The 23,218-nt window shown below is 36.7% G+C and overlaps 1 protein-coding gene and 1 long non-coding RNA gene across 2 annotated transcripts in view; one reads left to right on the top strand and one right to left on the bottom strand.

Annotated features, from left to right (window-relative positions):
* Window positions 1-1,529: 1,529 nt before the first annotated feature.
* Window positions 1,530-10,060, bottom strand: LOC140336637 (uncharacterized). Its single transcript, XR_011921925.1, has 4 exons — window positions 9,858-10,060; window positions 5,667-5,729; window positions 2,007-2,115; window positions 1,530-1,638 (listed from the first exon to the last, which is right to left on the bottom strand). It is a non-coding gene; the product is annotated as an uncharacterized lncRNA (long non-coding RNA).
* The window catches only part of THRAP3 (thyroid hormone receptor associated protein 3), a 28,250-nt gene continuing 14,697 nt past the window's right edge, over window positions 9,666-23,218 (top strand). The window contains 3 exon segments of the mRNA XM_072419874.1: window positions 9,666-9,796; window positions 14,604-14,665; window positions 18,232-18,393. Of these exon segments, the coding sequence (XP_072275975.1) occupies window positions 18,266-18,393 (128 nt within the window). The 5' untranslated portion in view covers window positions 9,666-9,796; window positions 14,604-14,665; window positions 18,232-18,265.

The following is a 23,218-nucleotide window of genomic DNA, read 5'->3' as shown; positions in this document are numbered from 1 at the left end:
TGAGGCACATATTGTGTCTTGGTGATAATTATCATGTACCTTTAGGCATCACCCAAATCTGTAATTGAGAGAATGTGCATATTTTCTATGTTCCCTTTAATTCTTTTGAAAAGTACCCTTTGAGCTGTAAGGTAGTAAAATAAAAAAGTAAAAAAACGGGCATTGGCATATTTTTTTGTTTTTAGTGATAGCTTGTCAAGTAGCCCTACAATATCAAATTTTACACAGCTAGTTTATCACTAAGACATACTTAGAAAAAAAGTTTCAGATTTGCTTGTATGACTAATTTCTGATCAATTAGTAAGATAAAGAACAATAATATAATGCATGGGTTAGATTAGCGGTCGCCAACCGAGAAGATTTTGGGGGTCCGCAGCTCTGGTCGGCGCACCCCCGAGCGGGGTCAGAAAAAGCACCCTGTCAGGGGGAGCACCGGTCAGAGCCGCCTACCACTTCCCAAGTGCAAATCCGTGGCTCAGGGAAGTGGGTGGGCTGTGTTTCACGACACAACCTGCCCACTCTCCAATCGCAAGCTCAGATCTGCGATGGCAGAGTGGGCAGGGTTATGACATCACTATGGGGGAGGTTCCTCCCCTTTAATTGCATGCGTGGTCATGAGCCGGTAATTATAATGGTCTGCAGGACCAAAAAGGTTGGCGACCTCTGGGTTAGACAATGATTCATATTTTATTACATATTGCTTTAAGCCCTCCTGCCTACCATAATAAATCTAGGGAAAAATGTTTTAGACTTAGTTTAGCCAGGGTTATTTTGGATTTTACAGTGTTATAATTCTTGAGGCATATTTTGCCACACTGGATATGTTGTCTTGCAGCAGTACTAAAACTCAGCATGCTAATTGTTCTATAAAAATTCACAGTTTAGACTGCTGTACTATCCTGTGAATTAGCCAAGGTGAGGCCACAATATATACAACTTTCTCTTTTAATATGATAACTTAAAATAGTGAGTTTATTTGAACTGATCCCTTTTTTCCAATAGAGTAATGTAATAAAGACGTCATACTAAGGGGTATATTTATAAAGCGGTGCTTCTGACATTCAGCCAATGTTTCCAGGTGGAGAATGTATGTGTCTTGCAATGATTGATTATCCATGTGGGAATGCATGCCGAATCAGATTCACTGGTTTATAAATAAACTCCAATTTTGTCCAGCACTGATTTTTGTAATTTTGTGTGCTAGGAGCATTTTGTGAAAAGTTCAACGGTAAAGTATGTTGCATTTATCTTGGTAAAGGGTAAAATTTGTTAGTCCTGTTTAGAAGAAAAGCAAATCGGGGCTAGCTATATTGTAAAGAGGGATTTTCAAGGTACCAAACTCTTAATTAAAAAAGCTGAGTTTTCTTTTACAAAACATTAAAACATCCTTTTGATCATATAAATTTACACATAGACCATGATAATATCATAAAATCAATCATTTACATAAATAGCTATGTTCAAACAATGTTTTCTGATTCTTTTAACAAGGATGAGTCAACCATAATGATTATGGTTGTTACCATTACTGAAAGGACAGAAATTGTTACTTTAACTAAACTCTATGCGTTTGGCAGATCTGGTCTGCTTCATCAGTACAATACCATTGCTGACAAAAATGAGGATAGCAATACAAATCTGTAAAAAGAGAAATATATCAGAATTCCTACTGAAACAAAAAAACACTAGAAAGTCTTCTAAGACAAATATATACCGGTATATATTTACTGTGAATATCAAAATTCCCTAATAGGTGTGCAATAGCAATAGTAAATTTGCCACCAAAGTAAATGGCCCAATCCAACATTCATAGAATTAAATATAAAGTATGAAATGGTAGCTCACATTGACACTGGGATGGTAGACAAGCAATCCAAAGCAGAGCTTTGAGATGATTATACCCACTACAATAATAATACAGATAAATTAATTTGGAATTGTTAAATGATTTTTCAAAATGGGTATTCTGCATATTAATAAGTAAGAATAAAAAGAGATGAACTTACAGTTTTGCTGGTTGATATAAATCCTCATAAAGGCTAATACAGTTTAAAGGATATATATGGTTGTTTAAAGTATTTAAGGCAAAGTTCCAGGTAGCTGGGACAAATGGTCCTGAATAAAATTTAATAATCAATGTTAAACATTAAAATCCAAAATAATTACCCTAATGTGTCATAAATCACAGTTATAAAGTACACATACCTGACTTTTGATATGCTCAAGTTCAACCAAGCAGCTTCCAAGAAGGTAGATTAATAAAATGTCCATGGATATAAAGTACTGCTTCCTTACAAAGCAGTACTCACCTGCCATAGATATGCTTATATATTTATCCTGGGGTATAAAAATAAATATTTACCCTTACTAATTAGTTTGGGGTGTGGTACCTTTGATTGAATTTAATATATAAGAGGCTCAAGAAATCTTCTGTGATTGCATGTATCTGGGTTACATCCCAGTAGTGCTGTTACATATGTTCCAGTCAAAATTAGTGGCCAAAACATAATAACACTTTACATAGAAGTGACCATGATGATTATGGATAAAACCATTGTTTAATTGTCTACAGCATTTGGAGCTATGAACAGCAAAAAAATACCTTCAAATAATGAAGGATTTGAGTCATACTGTTCTCCTTACAACGGACTTTACAAAGGAAAAATAAATTTAAAAAAATGTATGTTCTGTTTTTAAAAATTGTATCAGCCTAATCCTATAGGATTATATGCTTGGATATAATTCAACTTTATATAATTTATCCAATTGAATGTAAAAAAAAGTTCATTTTTTTAATTCATATATGATTTTTGAAGTAATCAGGCTTTTTCCATATGCCCTTCCCGCTCTTTTCCTGTAACTGGCCTAGTTTTTGTCTCTTAACATCTCACGCAGAACCTAGAGCCAAATAACATGTAGACTGTGGAATATACATGTAGAATATGGTATTAAGGACTGGATTAATTCATATTGATCCTCTATACTAACTCTCTTGTTCTGCCTTATTTCTACTCAGTGTACTTCCCTATGTCACATAAAATTATTACACAGTATTTATATAGCACCATCATATTATGCAGCGCTGTACAAAGTCCATAGTCATGTCACTACCTGTCCTCAAAGGAGCTGACAATATAATGTCCCTACCATAATCATATGTCATTATTACAGTCTAAGGTCAATTTTGGGGAGGTAGCCAGTTAACTTGCATGTTTTTGAGATGTGGAAAAAAAAAACAAAGTACCCAGATGAAACCCAAACTGCAAACTCCATGCAGATAGTGTCCTGGCCAAGATTCGAACCTGGGACCTAGAGCTGCAAAGGCCAGAGTGCTAACCTCTGAGCCACCCATCACATGAGAAGGAGCTAAAAGTGACACTTTCCCCACTTTGTTAGTACATGTAAGATTCTTTTTTCTTTCTGCCGTGTAGAAAAGCAAATACCATTGTGTAAATAGTTCAGTTTCAGGTGTATGAAACCTTTAGGTAAAATGTGAAAATGCTGTGAGCATTGTAGAGAAGTGAAATAGCACTATTTAAGCAATAGCTAACCTGTGGACATATTTTGACATGTAATTAAACAATTTATTACTATATATTCAAAAAATGTGCTTTGCTGGATATTTTTCAAGCTATACTTGTCTAACCTGAAGTAATACAACATTTGTAAGCTCCTTCACAGACATTGTAGACTGGTCTTCTTGGTTTGAGACTTTGGCTGAACTAAACCACAGTAAATTAACTCCTGCAGATGTATACATTTATCTTAGTATATGCCATTATTAAAATGAGGTGCTTATAAGATATAAGAACATGAACAGGCGTGTAAGAATTTAAATTTTTTTTGTGAAAAAAAAAAAAATTAACCTGATATTTTTTTTTTTTATAGCTGGTTTACTGAATATGCTTACAGATAGTTTGAATCTCTGCTACTGACAGATGTAACAGTTTGTTAATTATCCAAGCAGAAGTTTGATTTTGGTGTGCTTCATATGGGTTGACTTCAAACAAGGAGATAAATCTCTCTATTTCAAGAGATTGAAATGCCTGTTTACCCTTAGAGTGGCATCTGATGAGAAACTTTCAGAGACTAGAAACATCCAAGATATAAAATGCCCTGGTAGTTTAATGCCCTTGAGTAGCTGAAATGCTAGTCACAGATTACTCTTGGCCTTCAAGTAAATTACAGAGAACTATAGAAAACAAATTTAGAGTCAAAATGTAACTATATATAAAACTGTTATACAACTTTTTATACAATACTTAAGCTATCTTCAGACTGGCAGTGAGGATGCGTAGAAGTTACTGCTTCCTCATGCCAATGTTTAGCTGTCATAGGGGAGGATGCTACATTTAGCTTCTTTATTTTTACCTTATTCTGCCAGTGAACCACTTTCAGTCCTTGAATAAAAACTCCTTTTTATCATGACAAGAGAATCAAGTAAGACTACTGATCCCTTCCTCTCTATCTCTCTACAGATGCTTTAATGGTACATTTAACTAATTAAATAGACCAAAAAAGTTAATTTTTTTGGTTTACATATCATTTAAAGCCATTACAGACAACCCCTTGACAAAAGACTTAATATGTAGTGTCTTTTAGTGACAGTATATCAATATATCAGACTTAAATGTTGTGAAGTTTTTTAGGCAGTACATGTCCAGTAAGCCAATAGTCCCTCTCTCTCTGACACCCCTGGAAGTGTTGATTGTGCTGTAGGATTGTAAAGCTCTCTCTGCTGATTGGAAGCACATTTCTGCAACAGGCAAAGCTTATAAAAGTACTCCTAATACAGAGTACTTTAAGTTTGTTGAGTACTAGATGTTGTGCAGAGTCCCTTTAAATAACCAGTGAAGCGATTTAAAAGCAATTTTGGCTAGACATGGGAAAAGTGCTCTTGGATGAATCTATATCTATTAGTAAGCCCTCCTTATTCTTTCACCATGTGTAGAAGAGGAAAGAATCTTAAAGTTGTATTATGTCATAATGACTTTTATAGGCCACCCGAGGCCCTTCAAGGAGAGCACAAGGGTGGGTAGTTATCGTTCTATTTGTCTATTTATACCAAACATTAAACATATTAAAGTGGAAGTAAAGTTCTACTTGACAGTACTTAATTGCAGAAAGAGATAGGTACGCTCTCTTCATTTGTCAAAAGTTGTGATACCTAGTACATACAAGCTTTCCCTGCCAATCTTGAATGAAATCCAGCATACCTGGGCTCATCACATCCCAGGTCTGCCAATTAAGATAGTTGAAGATTAAAAATAGGAGGAGAAAAAGAAAGAAGATGGCGATGCCTGCAACAGATTGCCGATGGGTGGGTGTATTTAAACAATTGCTATCAGACAATAAGGTTATTTTATTTCAGAAGAGAAATTGTCTGTCCTTTCAGTATTAAAGGATCTGCCTGATCGCAATTTTTGTAAAAAATGATTTTGTTCCACTTTAAGAAACCACATCCAACACATACACACAAAAGAGTTTCATGTTGTTTTGGATCTGTCAAGGATGATATTTGCATAACAAAAAACTGCTTCTTTAGAGGCAGCTTGCTGTGGTGATGTTTTCAGCCTCCTACCTGATGTGTTCTGACAAAATTGCATAGATTTACAGAGACCCAGTGTTGATATTACTTTAATAGGAAATGTATAATAAACACTTACTTTGTTCTCCCTAAAGTGCAGTTTGGGGAAAATAGTATAAAGGACTTATATTCATCATAGAAACTGTAAAAAAAAAACACAATTGTTATTTCTTCTTCAATAAAAACCATATAAAACTTTTTCCATACAATAGTTTGAAAAACATTCAAAGCTCACAAAAAAAACAATCATTTATTTTAATTATTGGTAGCTACTGTTACTGATGAAATCCATAGGTTACGCGTTTCACAGGATTTTTAAGACCCTGGTTTTATGTTCCACATCTTATCAAACCTTGATAGCTGTAAACCTCATTTATACATCCATGAGAGCCTAAATTTCAAAAAATGCCATAGTTAGGACCTTCAGGTTCATAGCTCCAAATTACAGCTACTCCGTTTGTAAATGATTTCTAAGTAGCAGGGGAAAAAGTATGCCTTTAGGTTGTCTATGTTCCTACACTCCCTACTCCCCAGGTATTGCAACTGATGCCAGCTTTTACAAAAGAACAAATTGCAGCCTATCCTTTCCTATTCTATTCAAAACAAAATAGGAATTTTCCCTGGAGTTCTTCTTTAAGGAAACGATCTGCATGTAGGTAGTCTCATAGGCAAATGTGCACAAAGAGCTTTTTGTCAAACTGGTGCTGGAAGATTGCCAAACAGATGTCCACCTCTTTCTTATGAGTTTATAACAGGACCAATCAATTTAGTATTTTTTTTATTTCAGATACAAAATTGCCAACTGTGGTGTTATTTAATATATTTTACCCAACTCCTATATGTTCTGAATCAGGAGTTTTGTATATCCGATCCTGGTGTAGTAAAAGGTGATGAGAGATATTTCCATGATGTCTCAGTTGAAGTATCATTTCTAATATGAACATTTTCACAGTCTGCTGCCTGACTCCTTTTTCATGAGGCATTTATATACATCTTATTTTAGGATCTGTCTCTATGCTTCTGTTGGCTGTACAGCATAATGGATCATAGCCAAATGCTCGGACATGTGCCACCACTCTCATCTTCCGCTCCTGGACACCCAAGGCCTGTACTGATCCTGTCCGTCTCATCTTTCAGGACCATGTCAGCTCCCAGCTGTCACTCTGCCCAAAAATTTGATGACATCTTTCAACTCTATTTCAAGTTCATTTTCTGCTGGTAAAAAAATCATCTCCGTAATATACAGCTGGACAAAGGTCAAGAAAATGATATTTGAGTTTGTTAGCTTTATCCATGGTAACTGGCAAACCACTTGTCATCATTATAATCTCTATTGTAGTTACCAAGAAAGCAAAAAAATTGGTAGGCTGTGTGATAGCATTATTTCAAATAGTGTATGTGACTTAAAGCAAACCTGTGATTTGTCAATAGTAGAAAAGCAACGGGTTCGATCTAATGCCCCCAACCCCAGCAGCACATTTATTTTGCCCTCACCACATTGCTTAACATAAAGTAGTAAAGAAAATATCAGATACTTTTTTAGTGTTTCGTTCACTTTTCTCTTGTGACAGGTGAGTAACTGTAACCGATGGTTAATGATGAGATCAGTGCTGTCACATACAGTTGGAGAGAAAGCCATCAGACTTGCTTAGGGTCTGAAGGGTGAAATGAGATATGAGCACTGCAGTTCCAGCAGAGGAAGGTAGCAGCATGGGAAGCAGATTATGGATAGGTAAGTAATCCAATAAACACTAATAATCCTGACTGACAAGAATGCTCACTAGCCTAATCTCACCAAGCAGCTGTGCCCAGTGCTCCTGCCACATAGATTCACCCACTGGGCACCAGTGCCCATATTTTATCCCCACTGGGACTACCTTTGCAGAACATCTTCTTCTTCCCATTGATCACGGACTTTCAAACCCGCCATCTTTTTTTACCTGGTGACCAGCAGTATAGTGAGCACAATGTCTCATACTACTAACTAGTATTGAATGAACAACATGCCCCTGTAGGTTTTGAGGGCTGTTCAGTGAAGGTGGAGGCCAGCTGTTTGATGATTGGGATATTGTGAACCCAAACACCATTGAAACACCAAGTCAGAGAGAAGAAATTCTGGTTGTTTGTTTTAGATTTCGGAAAGGTATGACCACAGCCAAATGCACCAAAATTCATAAAGAAATCCACCAGATGTCTCGGGAACAGTGGAAATAATTAAACAAATGGGAAAGACAGATACAATCGTCAGGAGGGCCCATTATATGTGTCTGGAAAGGCAACATAAGGATAATGCAAGGTCTATAATTTAGAGTATTGTGGAGCATGAAATTCTGCTCCCACACAAACAAACATTATATGGGACTCTCAACAATGACACCATACTTTGGCACCTCTGGAAACACAAAATGTGTTCAAATTTCACTTTTTTCTGTCAATAATATTGTGCGTGTCAGAGATCTCTGACACAAAGATGTTAACCCTGTGCTGAGAGGAATTAACTCTAACTCTGAGCATGCACAGCAGTTACCTGATCCTGGGCTGACCAAGCAAACCTGGAAGAAATCTGGGTCAGGATGTAATGGAGACGAGAGCAGAGATTGCAGTATTGTAGGGGATCCATATTGTAGATAGTGTCATGTGGAAATACATGTCACAAGGTCACTCGGATGAATGGAAGTATACCTAAAGCCAAGCCTTCTTTTATTTTATTTTTTGTTGGGGGGCTGCAGGAGAAATACAACTACCTTGTGATCACTGTGCCATTGGAAATAAAAGTAAGGGTACATCCAAAAAAGTTGCCACCAGAACAGAAATAGAAGACATATCTCTTGTCCCCATAACAACTAGGTATACTACTAGAGTAGTGCATTTAGGAGCTCTCAAATTTAGTTTACATACTGACCAAATATATTTGTCAAGGTAATCTTTAATTTACCCTTTGTTCAGCTTAATGTTGTTTAAATTAAATAGAGGAGCAATGCTAGTCAACTTTTCATTGCTGACAGCAGTTTTACAGAGTTTGTGGGATTTGCCATGGTGGGGAATTAGCTGATCTGCCTCTTTAATGTACAGCGCTACATAATATGTTGGCGCTATATAAAGCTTATTAATAATAATAAAGTTTATTAATAAGCACGGTGGCTCAGGGGTTAGCACTCCGGCCTTTGCAGCGCTAGGTCCCAGGTTTGATGCCCGGACATTATCATTATCTGGAGTTTGCAGGTTCTCCCCGTGTCTGTGTGGGTTTCCTCCGGGTACTCCGGTTTCCGCCCACATCCCAAAAACATGCAGTGAGGTTAATTGGCTTCTCCCTAACAATTGACTAACTCCCTTAGACTTAATGACATATGACTATGATAGGGACAATAGATTGTGAGCTCCTTTGAGGGACAGTTAGTGACAGGACTATGGACTATGTACAGCGCTGTGTAATATGATGGTGCTATATAAATACTGTATAATAATAATAATATTCTGTGTCTGGAAGGAAAAGGAAGAGGATGTGGTTAATGTTGGCCTATGCTGGGGTTTTCTCTCTATAACATTTATTTCTGTTTCATACTGGTACTTAATGAGATGAAACAAATGTGACTTTTTTTATGCCAGTTGGATGCAAACGCCACAGCTACAGTTTGGTTTAATTTCATGCAGTAAAATTTGCATTCAACATATGAACTTTGGCAGCTCATTAAGCATTTCTAATGCGGCGTTGTAGGGGAAGGACAGACTAGTGATATGCAGAAATTAGAGAGAAAGGCACAATTTATTGTTTACTGACGTAGATACAGCAGCCAATTATTCCAATCAGAATAAAATGTTGCATGCTATTTTTATATATTTTTTAGATGAATTTACAATGCAATAGGGAAGATTTTTAATTACTATTATTTTACAAATGATCACATAGGCAGCTCCCTTCCCAGTCCCCAGATACCAAGCTACCAAAAGCCTTGGCTAAGGTGTCTGTGTCACGTGACCAGCACGGGAGCGCGACAGAAAGGATTATACGCATGCGCCACGTAAACCTGTATCCTCGGGGAAGCACACGGGAGCGGGCACGTAGTCAGGGATTAGTCACGTGCTAGCTTCACGCATGAGGTCTCGCGGTAATTCCTACTAGGCGTGATCTTGGGCCGCGGCTGTACTGTGGGCTGAGCGCTGGTGTTGGAAGGTATCCGCAGCTGTACACGGGTGAGCGGAAAATCCTCGGTGAGGGAGCTGACCGAATATTCATATTGATATTCCTGTTCTGTGCTTTGTAATTCTTTACCTCTCGTATGACCGTCGTCATCGTACGCCCAGGGCTTTTCCCGCCGCACATAGGCCTTGAGTGCGCTGGAAAGCCTGGACGGGGAGTCGCTGAGGTGATTAGGTGTCGCATTTGTCATCGGGCGGCTTCATTTCCTGCAAGGGCCCGCGGGATAAATGAAAAGGATTGTACGGGGCTATGCCAGTATTCCATCCTTGTTATTATTTCTTTCATTTCACAGGAAGCACGGAGGGGGCAAAGTTCACCCGGGCCGATGCTGCATGTGCGGCCATGGTACAGGTCAGGGTACAGGTCAGCCATGGAATGTCAGCAGTCTGGCCTGATATATGCATACACAGGGGCAGTGACTTGATGTTTGGCATTAGGTTCCATGTAAAAATAAATCCATTAACATTACCAGGTTACTATTCTAGTCATTCTGCTGCAGGAAGTGAACACTGTCATTCCCTACCAATATTGTACCGTGTATTAAACCGTTGTGTCCATATCCACCAGCTGCTGGGTGACTTGGTTGGGGGAGAAGATTTGTGGTCATGTGACCCAGGTACTAAAGACAGCCGTATGCAAATTGTATTTTCTTGCCATGGCAATGGGGAGGTAAACATTACAGCAAATCCCATTGACAAACATTATGCACAAACCTTCTCTAAGCTCGCCTGCATGATTTTAAGTTTATGAAAATATAATAATAAATATATACTCAAATTACCTTGTCCTCTTGTGTCCAGTTGTGGGTCTGGGGTAGCATGAATGCAGATTTGCCTTTCCTGACCCTCATTACTCTTGTCACCCCCATTGCATTATTATCGCCATTCACAAAGGGCTCAACCACTGGGCAGCCAATAGGAACGCAGCATGTTTTAGCCACTGGCTGAAAGTTATCAGGAGGATCCGAGTTGGAACGTCACATGACTATGAATTTATGTGAATAAATGAGTTTTATTTGGAATTTGTATTCCCGATTATTAGTTATGTAGAGTGAAGAGTTCTGTTATCCCAGAGATCATATTTAATGGATGTTTGTGTAGCCTTTCCATCTTCTGCCATGACACTCCTCTGTCATAGAACCAGGTCCAGTGGAGTGATAAATCATCTTTGTAACATTTCTACCCTGAAGCCCAGCACTTGCTGAGCAATTTAAAACAGGTCTGCAGCTGTGAACTTCATTCTTGTTTTAGACTGCACACCTAATCTCTGACTAGATGTTGTTTGCCTTGCTACAGTGCTTTATATCTTAACCAGATGCAATTTTTACCCATAAAATAATATTTTTATACACAATTCAGCCTTTTTATGCATTTTGGTTTTGCTAATCTCCTGTAGCCATTTTAAGCCATTTCCTTTCTACATTCATGCGCTTTCCATACCTAGCTGCACACAATCTCTCCTGGCCAGCTTTCTGATAGTGACATAGGTAGACCTTTCATTTGACAGATTTTCAATGCAAGAGCAGCATTACAAATTGGCTATCTCCTTTTAACAGGGATTACATGGCCATTGACCTTAATGGCAGGACCTCCAGGTATTGATTGAGCGAACCATTCCAATTGTATTCTAAAACATTTTGTAGGAATTAATTTCTAATTGTTTACAAAGAATTTCATCTCCATAACACCTCCTTATGTACAAGCAGAGGGAATAGGAAGTCGGCTCGCAAGATTTCTGGCAAAATGAACACGTGTTGTTTGCACTTACTAAACTGATAGAACACAAATCTTTCCAGAGACTACATGTATGAAGCAATGCGAGAAGAAGGCATGCACATTAGGAAGACACTCATACTATCATTCTCAATACATAGATCCCACAACTGAGGAAGGATCAGCTAGGTATAGCTGCCAAGCTGGTTTGTGTAGAATAAAGGGGTCCCAAGTGCCCACATCTGCCCACATAAGGTTGCATATACCTAGTCTGCTTAGTGCAATAATATATTACATGGGTGGAACTGCATCAGCTGTAAGTATACATGGGCCATGTAGCTGCCAAACAAAATGTAAGTGCACGCTGCCCATCTAGAAGATCAGAGAAGTGCTCATAAGTAGGAGAGACTTATTACAACGATAAAATTGCACAAATCAGAATACTGAAAGACTTTTAGTGTATGTATATTTTATTTATTATTTTAAAGGGTTTTATACTATGTTTGTTATTCTTGGTCTGAATTTGTGTTGGGGGGCCTGAAGCACATACATGGCAGGAGGAACCTGTCAGCCTTACCACCAGTTGAAGCTCAATGCAATAAACTTGGTGGTGTACTCGCCCTGAGTGTGCCACAAGACATTGTGCCGGGAGCTCTGGTGGATTAAATTGTTTAACTAAGTCCTTTTGGGAGCCTGGACCTAGGGGAAACTTTTTTTCATCAGTCTAATTTTCTGTCGTTGCAGGAATGAAAATTAGCTCACCACAATTAAATGGGAAGGGATTGTAATAAAAACCATGATTTTTCTATGTTCATTCTGCCTATCCTAGAAAACATCACCGGGTGGGATAGGTCAAGTAGCTGTTACATTTTTCTTCCATGAACTTATAGGCTGATTATGATATGTACAACAGAGGAACTGATGTTTACTGCTTGCTTCAGCTGTCCAACATTCTTCATGTCGTCAGTATGTGACAACGTAGGCCAAAAAAAAACATTTGTTTTGGTGCAAGCAGTGTATAGAAAAAGAGAGAAATAGGTTGCTTATACAGCTATCCTACCTGCTGGGTTTTAAATATGATAAATTGCCATTGATAAATTTCTTCACAACGTCGGCATTTCTTTTCCTGGGCTGTTTATGAAGCCTTTTATATTCTATTCCATGGTCATTTAGTGTTGAAGAAATTTGTGATCTAAGATGTTAGTTAAACCACAGCTGCTGTGAGCTGGTGACTGAGACATTTTATATTGATCCTTCACAGCTGTTGATGGAATCCATTTGTTCAGGATATCGCTGCAGTTTCTTTTACACAGCGAGCGCCTTGAAACTTTAATTCATGCCTGTTTATGGTATCTCATATGGCTGACTTGAGTGATTTGCAGTAGTACTTCCTTTGTATAATGGAAGCATATGTTAGTGTCAAAGTACGCATGTGGCATTATTCAGGGAAAATATAATGGCCCATCAGTAACTGCTTGGCATCTCAAATTTTTAGTCTATAAATACATAATGCATGTTCACCCCATATTTTTTGTAATATTTTAGTTTTATTTAAGCAACTTTGTCACTACATAACACCTTAACATACCTTCTGCCAAAAAAGATTAGTAATATCCTGGTTTCACCCTATGGTAGCCATGTCACTAAAAGCCTAGGCATTAGAGCAAAGTTATGCAACTTCAAGTAAATGTGTAGTTTTGTTCAAGGTTTTTGTGCTTCTAGGTGGTAAAGCAGGCAAGTTACATCTATGTAGTAGCTAATCTCCCTGGGCCTGTGTTTGATAATTTACAATAAATTGTGGAGGGACATGCACATGATGGTAAAACAACTCTGTTGCATAAGAGTATTCTCTCCAAAGATTAGTAATTCTTAGTTTTGATGCTGGCCGAATATTGTTCAGTAACTTTTTTTTTTTTTTGGCTTTAAATAACGTTTAAAGGAGAAAAAAGTTTTAGCAAGAGCTGCAACTTGAATCTCTTCTAACCTTGCAGGGCTGTAATCCAAAGTGGAAATTGTTAGTACATTTCTGCACTATAAATTATTATTCACACTGCTGATTTGTTTGTTATAGATGCAAATGCAAAATCACTTTTTGTAAATCACAGTGAACTAGTCGATTTTTTCTTTGCTGCTGTTACAGTAAAAGATCCTTTTGGGATTTTCCCGAACTGACACTTTATTTGGTATTAATGGCTTTTTACAGGTAAATTGGCTTCAGTCTTCAGCAAGTGTCACTAACCTGAAATAAGTAGTCCGTCACCAATCAACTTTATCGTTTTTTGCTTTTTTGGATTATTGTACATAAGAATGTATTGAAACCAGTGAAAGTCAATAGCAATTTTAGGTCAACTGTGACAACCGTTGTTTCATTTAGGACCTGGAGCAGAATACAACTGGCAGTTTCCTGCTCGGCATGGAATTATAAATTTGTTTATAAATGATTTGTCTGAAAACTTGTCTTTTCCTTCAGTGCCTATTGTTCTTGTCCATACTGTTTATGCCTAAAGTTCAAAACAGAATTACAGTGCTTTCTAGAGGCAGTGTTTTGGTTTTTATTCTGAACATATTGAGGAATGATCTGGTTTTTAATGTCTTGTGTTTGTAATACTGGTGATGGTGACTGCAGCCAGATTTTGCGGGGTGGGTTATCTCTTGCTATAGATTGTGCTTTTGTTATGGTAAAAGTTTTTGTTGCATGATATGAGCAGAACAATGACTGTAAATCTTGGTTATTAAAAGTTGTCTGTCTAGTTATGTCATGACTTTGATGATATGATCTATATAGATGATATGGTTATTGCATTTTTCCTCTAATAATGTGTACATATTTGTCATAAATGTCTACATAATGTGTATATTTTAAACAGGTTTTGGGGAAATACATGCTATTGTATGATAAATTAATTTTTTTATACATTTGTAGTGCAAGTTTTTTCTGTTTGCTTTTAAACTCACTGCAAGAACAAACAACAATTTGCAATATTATCATTATTATAGCTGCAGTAGAATCTATTGCCCAAAACACCATATACAATAGCTAAAAATTTACAGAAAACTAGTCAAAATAACACTCCTTACTGTTTTTTGTTTTGTTTTTTTTTTTCAGATGTACAGCATTGAAAACTTTTAATCTCACACCTGTATCTTCTAAGGCTTATTTCATCCAAGGTAATTTTTTTTAGCCTTAAAAAGTTTGTTTAAAGTTGTTCAGCAAAAGAACTATAAAAACACTTGTAATTCCCGGAGAAAGACATTCCTGTTTAATTACAACTGTTGGGAAATACTTTGAGCATATATTTAGAGCACGGTAAGGTTGTATTATTAGGTAATATAATTTTACAGATTTTGAAATCCAAGAACATAAAATTAATTGATGCAGTTTACCAGTCCTTAGATGTGGTGGCTGCATTTGTTTTTACATTTTCAGCTGTTGGAGAAAATCCTTGTTGATATTGCCACCAAACCTCCGACCAACTACTGCCCTAATCCTGATATATGTGTATAGTGCAGCCCCCTCAGGTAACACAGGGCTTGTCTGATACACATTAGCTGCTCCTTTCACTGCTTGTGCAAATATAGTTTTCCTTACTGTGTTGTAGCTAATGCCCTACCCTGAAAACTTTCTGTGAAGAGTGGACTGATGGATAGAAAAATAAAAAATATATATATATATTTATTGTTTTCAGTCGCCATCCCTTTAAAGCAGAACTCAACCCAGTGTATTCTCACCTATCCCTATTCATTTGTGGGCACAGCCATCTTCTTTCTTCTCTTTTAGTTCTGATCTTTGGCCAGGAAGACCTAAGTCTCCCACAGGGTTGTGGGCGCTCATTCAGTTTTGGCATCCCCAGGGGAAGCTGGAATGTGCTGTCTATCCTGGCATCCTATGCTGAGCTGTGCATGTATACATACATATAGCCCTTTCTCCAGAGGCATCAGTGGAGAAGCCACTTCCCATCAGGCAAATAGACAGGGCCAAACATCACCTGACATATCCTGTGCCCCTGGTTTTGGTCATAGAGGTGTGCACTGTTTTTATTTTGTGTAATCCCCAGGGATAGGGATGGATCCAGAGTCAATTAGTAGAGGTGGAGATTCTGTCCATGCACATACTTCTAATAGGTAATCTAATGAACCGACATATAGATAACAGGTGGTGGGCATGGGGCTGCTGCTTTCAGGGGGCCGGGAGTATTGCAGCAAACCTATTTTTCCTGGTTGCACCTATCTGTGTATTGGGCTACTTTTGTGGTGCTGATACTGGAAAGAAAATAGAGGGGTTTCATCATGAATGTTCTATTTTGGTGGTAAAAACAGTTTTGTATTAGATATTTTGTGTTATTGTTTTATAAGAATTGTAAAAGGTTAATCAGCAAAGCATATGTATAAAGCCCATTTGGCACAAATATATTAAGATAAAAAAAATGAACCTGTAAAGGAAAAAAAAAATAGGTGTCATACTTGCTTTCTGGACAACTGCATCTCTATTGGAGATTACTGATTTGTGTGTTAGGTCTTTTGGTAAGCAGAGCAAGTAAAATGTTACAAGATGCTATAGTCCTTTTGTGTTGGCATCGTCCTCACTTGGGTGCTGCATGCAGATGATTAGGTTGTGTGCATGTTGTAGTACATAGAGCATCCACTATATGATCAGAAGGTGATTTACAGAATGTAAATGTATTCTTTCCACAAGGCTAGGTCCTATTCTTCCTTAATATGTATGCTTCTCCTTGTGTATGTATGTGTGTGTATATATATATATATATATATATATATATATTCTCATTTTTTGTTTGTAATTACCTGTTAAGGACTTTGACCTGTACAGCTGCTTGTATTACAAATTGTATTTAAAACAGTAAAAAAAAAAAAAGTCATGGAAGTGTAAAAGATCAAATACTCTTATCATAGATTAATTGACATAATAGTGCAATGGTTTTGCTTTTAGTGCAGAATATGTCCTATATTTTCGAGCCTTAAATGTCTTCTGTACCTCTGATCGGAATGACACTTTATTAGTTTTCTGTTTGTCACTGTTTACTGGATACGAACCAGGAATCATCTGACCCCTGAAGCTATTTGTTCCTCCCTGTCCTCAGGTGTGTGCCAGGATCTCCCGAGTATACAAGTAGTAAACAATTTTTAATCTTTCACCTGCTGTTGCTTTGCCCCAGGTGGTGGGTGGGTGTGTTGGCAGGGGGGAGGTAGGGTAAAGTTTAAAAAAAGATTAGAAAGGAAAAAAAACCTGCTTACCCAGAAACCATAAGGTTGAATTCTGAATTTACACTGTTGTTTTGCAGTAATGTGTGTGTTGGTGCTCTGTGTTGCAGTTCCTTCTGAATGACAAGACACTGCATACTGAATGATATAACACACAATAATCACCATACCAAAAAACAAAAGGCCCCTTAATGTTTTTAGGTTGCATAAAAAGTTAAGCAGCACTTCAATCTTATCACTAAATCAGACATTTATACACTGGGCTCCATTCTCTAAATCACACACACTCCTTATACTATGTATACCCGCCTCACTTCATCTTCTGCATTGCTCAGCATTGTGTCACTATCCTTTTGGGTTTTTTTTTCTTTGGAATACAGAACAACATCTCAACAGAAAATGCTGCAGGTCATTGCAAAAGCAGCAGTTGCGTGTCTGTTTCATTAGGTTTTCATTTTATATTTTTATGCTGTAAACTGCCAGCCCTGTATTTGTATTGTTTTACAAATCAACATGAATAACAAGTTAAAAGGCACTGACCTGCACTATTTGTACATGTATGACTTCCTCAATCTGCTGCTAAGCTGGCCATGCATGTAATGCTAAATTGTAGGTTTGATCTTTTTAAAATATTTTTCACTTAAAAACAGTTATTTGACACTACACAACAAAGATTGATATTGAATACATGCTTCATCTGGTTTTACCAGTTTTGGTCAGTTTTTGCAGGATGCAATTCTAAATCATAACCAATATAACAAGTGGCAAGTAATAAAAAATAACTTTAAACTAAAGTTTTGGAAAAATAATATTACAAGGTACAGATTATAATCGTTAAATGAATGCCTTTGAATCGGCCATGTTAAATGAATGGCTAAATGAGTGCCTTTTAAATGAAATGCAAGGACATCAGAATGGTAAAGAATATAAGTAAGCTGACACTATTGACTTGCTTTTAGAGGTTCAGACTTTGAAACCGTTTTTCTGCTTCTGGCTTGGAGAGACTTTTCCTTTTGGATTTCAATTTGATTTTGGCCGAGTTGTGGTGTTCGCAGGGTTATCTAGTAACATGTTGCTAAAGTTGAAAATAGTCAGACCAGTGTGAACAGCTTAGATCTTTAACAGGTGACAAACACTTGTCCTAAAGTGTAGGCATAAACTAGATTGGTAATTGTGCAGTAAAATCATTCTAGATGAAATGTGGAAGGAGTTGTTACTCTTCTTCCTTTGTTGTTAAAAAATTGTTTCAAATTAACCAACCTAATTCCACCTGTTTCTGTTCTTAATGCTGTGAAACTGCTGTCTTTTTTTCAGGTTTCATAACTAGGTATGAAATGAGTTTAAAGCGTACCTAAACTCAGAATTGAATTACTGTGCTTTGCAGTAACCCTTTTATGCAAGATAAAAATTCTGTGTTTACCAGGACTTGTGTACAGGTCAGGGCAACAGAGTTGTTTTTTTGTTGATAAAGTTACAAAATAATGTTACAGTTTTTTTAAATTTATCTTTTTTAGGTTACAAGGGGCTGATTTGCTTTTTTTTTTAAAAATGTCCAAAAACAAGTCAAAATCAAGGTCCGGGTCATCCCGCTCTGTATCTCGATCAAGATCCCGTTCATTCTCTAAATCAAGGTCGCGTTCAAGGTCCGCTTCACACTCAAGAAAACGCAGACACAGGTAAGAATAGCTTTAAGCTTTTTATGCACCATCTCCTATATAATATCAATAGTTTTAAGGATGTTGGGAGCTCCACAAGATATCTGACCATGCATGCAGTTAGGCCTTTACTGTGCATGAATTCCTGCATATGTGCTGAAAGACTTTGATCCCCTTTTATATTATTGCACCTGGAATGTTTTCCGCCTTTTTAAACTGAAAAGTCCATTGGCCTATAAATGTTTAGAGGCTGTACAAATATGATCTGCATGCTAAATGATGTTTCTAACAAAATATTTGTGTTGAGCAGGAGTTTAAGGGGTAAATTTTCATGCACTGGCCTGTGTTGTAAGCAATAGTGATCAGTTTTGTCCCCCCAACATGCTGAGCCGAAGTCAGATGCATAAAAACACGCAAATGTTGTCTGACCGTAACCTGTTGGATGATTGGTCTAAAATACCTGTTTTCTATCTTGATTCCATTGCTTTTACTTGGTGTATATAAATGTATTACAGTTTCTTAATTGTGGTCTTATTCTGTTTTATACCAATGTGTGTATTTCTTTTGTGTTTAAATACAACAAAGTATCACCCCAAACCTCTCAAAAACACTTTCTAATGAACATGTACCTCTAGTTTAGGGAATGTGGTAAAGACATATTAAAACAAACTAAATAAAGGTAGGAATTCAGCTCCATTGTTGTACTTACATTTTATTCCTTGGTAGCATGAAATGGTAAATGTGACCATCCATCCCTTAACGCGGTTGGCACCCTTACAGGAAGGTTTTCTTTAACTCACCAAATAAAAATATAAAGGGCATATTTCCAAAGTAAACATTTTTATGCCAAAGTGTTGTCCCTGGGGCAGGTGTCCTCACAGATCGATTTTTTCTTCACCTGTTATGATGACAACTCAAAATGTTGGAGTTCCCCTAATGTCATCAGGAGAAATATTGGGGATAAGTCTCAACCTCCCACCATGGGAACACATTGACGAAGGCGCCTGTTCTTCCGTTTTTACCCCTTTAATATATTCTTTTGTGCTCTCTAGAGACATTTTATGCCTTTTGGTTTTCAATAACTCCTTAGGATGGCGGCTTATTAAAACTAGAGAGAAAAAATGGGAACCATAAATTGTTACTAATGATGGCTCAACGTTTCCCTGGTGGGAAAATGGTAGTTACAGACTATGGCATCCACTCCATCTCATGAGAAAATGTAAGGACAGAACAGTAGGCTACGTGCGGCACAGAAAAACTTTTAGGTATTGTACGAAATTAAAAAAATCACTTTTATTAAAAATAGAAGAATTATAAAAGCCAAAAAAATGGGAGTAACACAGAGGTACACTGTATCCTTCATGTTTTTACAAACATGTATCAGGAATCATAGACAGTGAAGTTGGGTCTCTTCCCTACAAGTTTGTAAAAACTTTGTTGAAGGATACAGTGTATTAACCTCTGTTACTCCCAATATTATGGTTTTTATAATACTTTATTAAAAGTTAAATAAAAAATTTCATACAATACCTAAAAGTTTTTCTGTGCCGCAAGTAGCCTACTGTTCTGTCCTTACATTTTCTCATAAGTTGTCCCTACTCGAACATTAAGGGCTTAGACACATTAAAAACAAATTGAGTGATTTATATCGATTTACATTTGTTCCCAATCTAACCACTCCATCTCGGTTTCTGTTTTTGTTCCTCAGTTTAGCGCTCAAGTGAATGTGTTTTTTTTTTTTTTTTCATTATATTATTTTTTTTTTTATATTAAAAGGACCACAATAGATTAGAGTATTGAAATGGCATCATTTTTTAGATGCAGATTCTGTGCATTTTCACTAAATCAAAAAAAAAAAAAAAGAAAAAAGTTGAATAATACCTATGAATATACTGTATTTGTACAGTGCAATCCTATGTTTAATATTAAGAATAGGAAACCTTTGCTTTGAAGTTAAGCACACTTCCTTCCACGATACGATTTTATTGTATCATATTGTTTTTATGTAAATTGCTGCTCTTCTATAAGGGCCTGTTTAATCCATCCTTCTGCAGTAAGGTTTGTGATCCTGCAAAGCACAGTAATTCATAATCCATGTTGGTTCGTTGTGCCACCATTATTTTTGAATGACATCTCAGTGCACATCCTCATTGTGCTTAGGGTAGACTACTGGATGGTTGTGATGCTTGGAAAAAATGAACATTAAAATGAACAGGCTGCTATAAAATTATGTATTTTACAAATTACAGCATACTGGGCTGGGCCCCTTGGATCTTTGCTGTATCAGTCTGAAAAGATATTGGGGAGCCGTATTTTAGTCCTAATTACTGAGTAGTTTGTTTTCCCTTTAAATACTTAGCATGGCCTATGTTTTGTTTACAGATTGAGGGTGCCAGTGAAAAGTTAGGATCTGAATGGCAGTGCAATGGCTAATATGACACAAAATGCTTGTTGTGGAAATGTCATGTTCCCATACAGAGGGATCATATGACTGCATGAGTGCAGTTTTAAGAAACAAATGTTTGGTTACTTTATAATTTGCTGCCATGTAATACATATAACATAACATAAACGTTGAAACTGGCCTTTTTGGAAATAAAATTTGTGTCGGATCTAATTGGATTTAACAGGCCCTTTTCACCTTCAAATGACCCTAATGCTTTTCACAGCTGTGAAGTGAAGAGTATTATTAGGGAAGGTTTTACCTTCTGCTAATCATTTGAGATGCCCATCAAATTATAGATTAAAATGAAGTGGCTCAGTTCTTTAAAACAGTAAATCAGTCTTTCCCAAGGAAAGGTCAAGTTTCAAGTCTTACTGTTGTTGATCTGCATGCAGCATAATAAACCCGTTGCCATCCTTGACTGAGCACCATGAATAAAAGTCCTCAGCTGTTTGGGAACTGGCATCTGTACAGGTTAGAAAAATGAACTTTACATGTGTTATAAAGTACTAACTTGCAAAGCAGTTTAGAATTAATTATACTGGAAAAAAGCTTACTGATTTTATATAGAAAAAAAAACTTCGTTTTGGCACACTAAACACAGACCTGACTATTCATACAAAAAAAAGTTACAAAACTCATATTCTTACGTTATGGTGAAAATCATCTGTAGATCCAGACTCTAAACATTTCTGCAGACTTATTTTTTTGCTTATACTAATTTTGAAATCTGATTTTCATATTCTCAGGTTTGATGGCCCACAAAATTATCATACACAATGGGTAGGAGACAAAAAAAAGTCTTAGGTGGTAAAAATGAGGAGTTGTAAACAAGCAGCTTTTAGAAGCCACATGACTCTTTAAAAAGCATAAATTATTTAAATTTATTATTGTCTATAGCAGACATAAAATGTACACAAGGCTACAGGCATGTTTTAGGGAAATCTTTGCTGAGAGAAATGTGTTGGGTCACCGCTGCGGACCTTTTTCAAAAAGTGCTGTTTGCCTGTCAACAACTAGATTCTGACTTCCCTAAACTAATTCACAGTTCATTGATTTTAGACTTTAAAGTATTGAAGCCAGGGTCAAACAAGAAACTTGCATCTTCAGAAAGAGATTGTCAGTAAAAGATTTTGCATTTAACAGATCCTCCTATTTTGAAATTCGGTCATAGATGCTTTAACTGATCTGTTAAGTGGTTAACTTTCAGGTGGTGGTTCATAAAGAGAAAAAAACATATTCCCCAGGAGACCTGTGTAACTATAATTGAATCTTGCAGTAGGAGGCTCTGCTCCTTAGAATCTATCTACCATTAGTGACAATTGGTTTAAATTGATAGTGTACATCCCATGTGGTATCTGAACTCAGTACTTGAGTTACTAAGCTAGGCAGCTCCTTCTCATATCGATGTATTGTGTGACACGCGTCAGTCGTTCTGTGCCTTGTTAATGTTCTTTTTTTGCTAGTAGCAACTGAAACATCTTTTTGGCACCTGGCCTTACTGAAGTTCTCAGAATTGTTTTCCTGGATTCTTTTTCACAGATCTTGACTTGATACTCTGCTAATGTATTTCTTGTTAGAATGTATTCTCCTGGGCACCCTAAGATAAGCAGTGTTTTCTAATGGGCATGGTTTGCATCGACTTTAGCTTTTAAATCATTTCAGCTGTCTAGTTCTGCAGTGCATAGTTTTGTTTGGATGCGATTCTGTCTGAAATCCAATGAAATCCAAGAAGAGGTAAGAAGTTTAAGGATTTAATCTTCTTTTTGTTCCTGTATCTCTGTTGCATTAACAGGATAAACTGCGGGATTTAGGATTTTGTCTGTGTTGTTGTTGCCCGTTACTTTTGCTTTACATATTTTTGCTAAACATTGTTTTAATATATGCTAACTTTTCTCCTCTTCTAAGCATTTTTCGTGTGTATTTTAGTCTAGCAGGAGAATATCAAAAGCAACAACTTATTTAATGCTATTTTGTTTAGTTGTAGGTAGTTGTATCTTTTCTATTATAAGAAAGGACCCCTTTTTCTTTAGACTTATTTTTTCTTCACAGCTACAAAATAAATACCTATATACAGTAACAATTTTGCTTTAACATTGAAAGAAAATATTTTCTCAATATTACCGTACACAATATTTTATGTTTTTGCTAATGGAACCTGTAGAAACTCTATAAAGTAGTAGGCCAGTTTAGCGAATAACTTAATTAGACACAACGTAGGTTTTGTTAAACCTTTTGTGGATGTTTGTATTGGGTAAGGGGAGTTGATAATTTTTCCCAAACATTAAAACCATCTGTTTCATGTTTTTTGCTATTCTTTGCTTTTTAACAATATATTTTATTTAAAAGAAGTGTGCATGCTGTTAGCTAACAGAATTCTGCCAGAATGTTTTATGTTTTGTA

Source organism: Pyxicephalus adspersus, chromosome 1, assembly GCF_032062135.1.
Source record: "Pyxicephalus adspersus chromosome 1, UCB_Pads_2.0, whole genome shotgun sequence".
Classification (NCBI taxonomy): Eukaryota; Metazoa; Chordata; class Amphibia; order Anura; family Pyxicephalidae; genus Pyxicephalus; species Pyxicephalus adspersus.
Note: the sequence above shows the minus strand (reverse complement) of the source record. Positions and strands in the feature narration are given on the sequence as shown.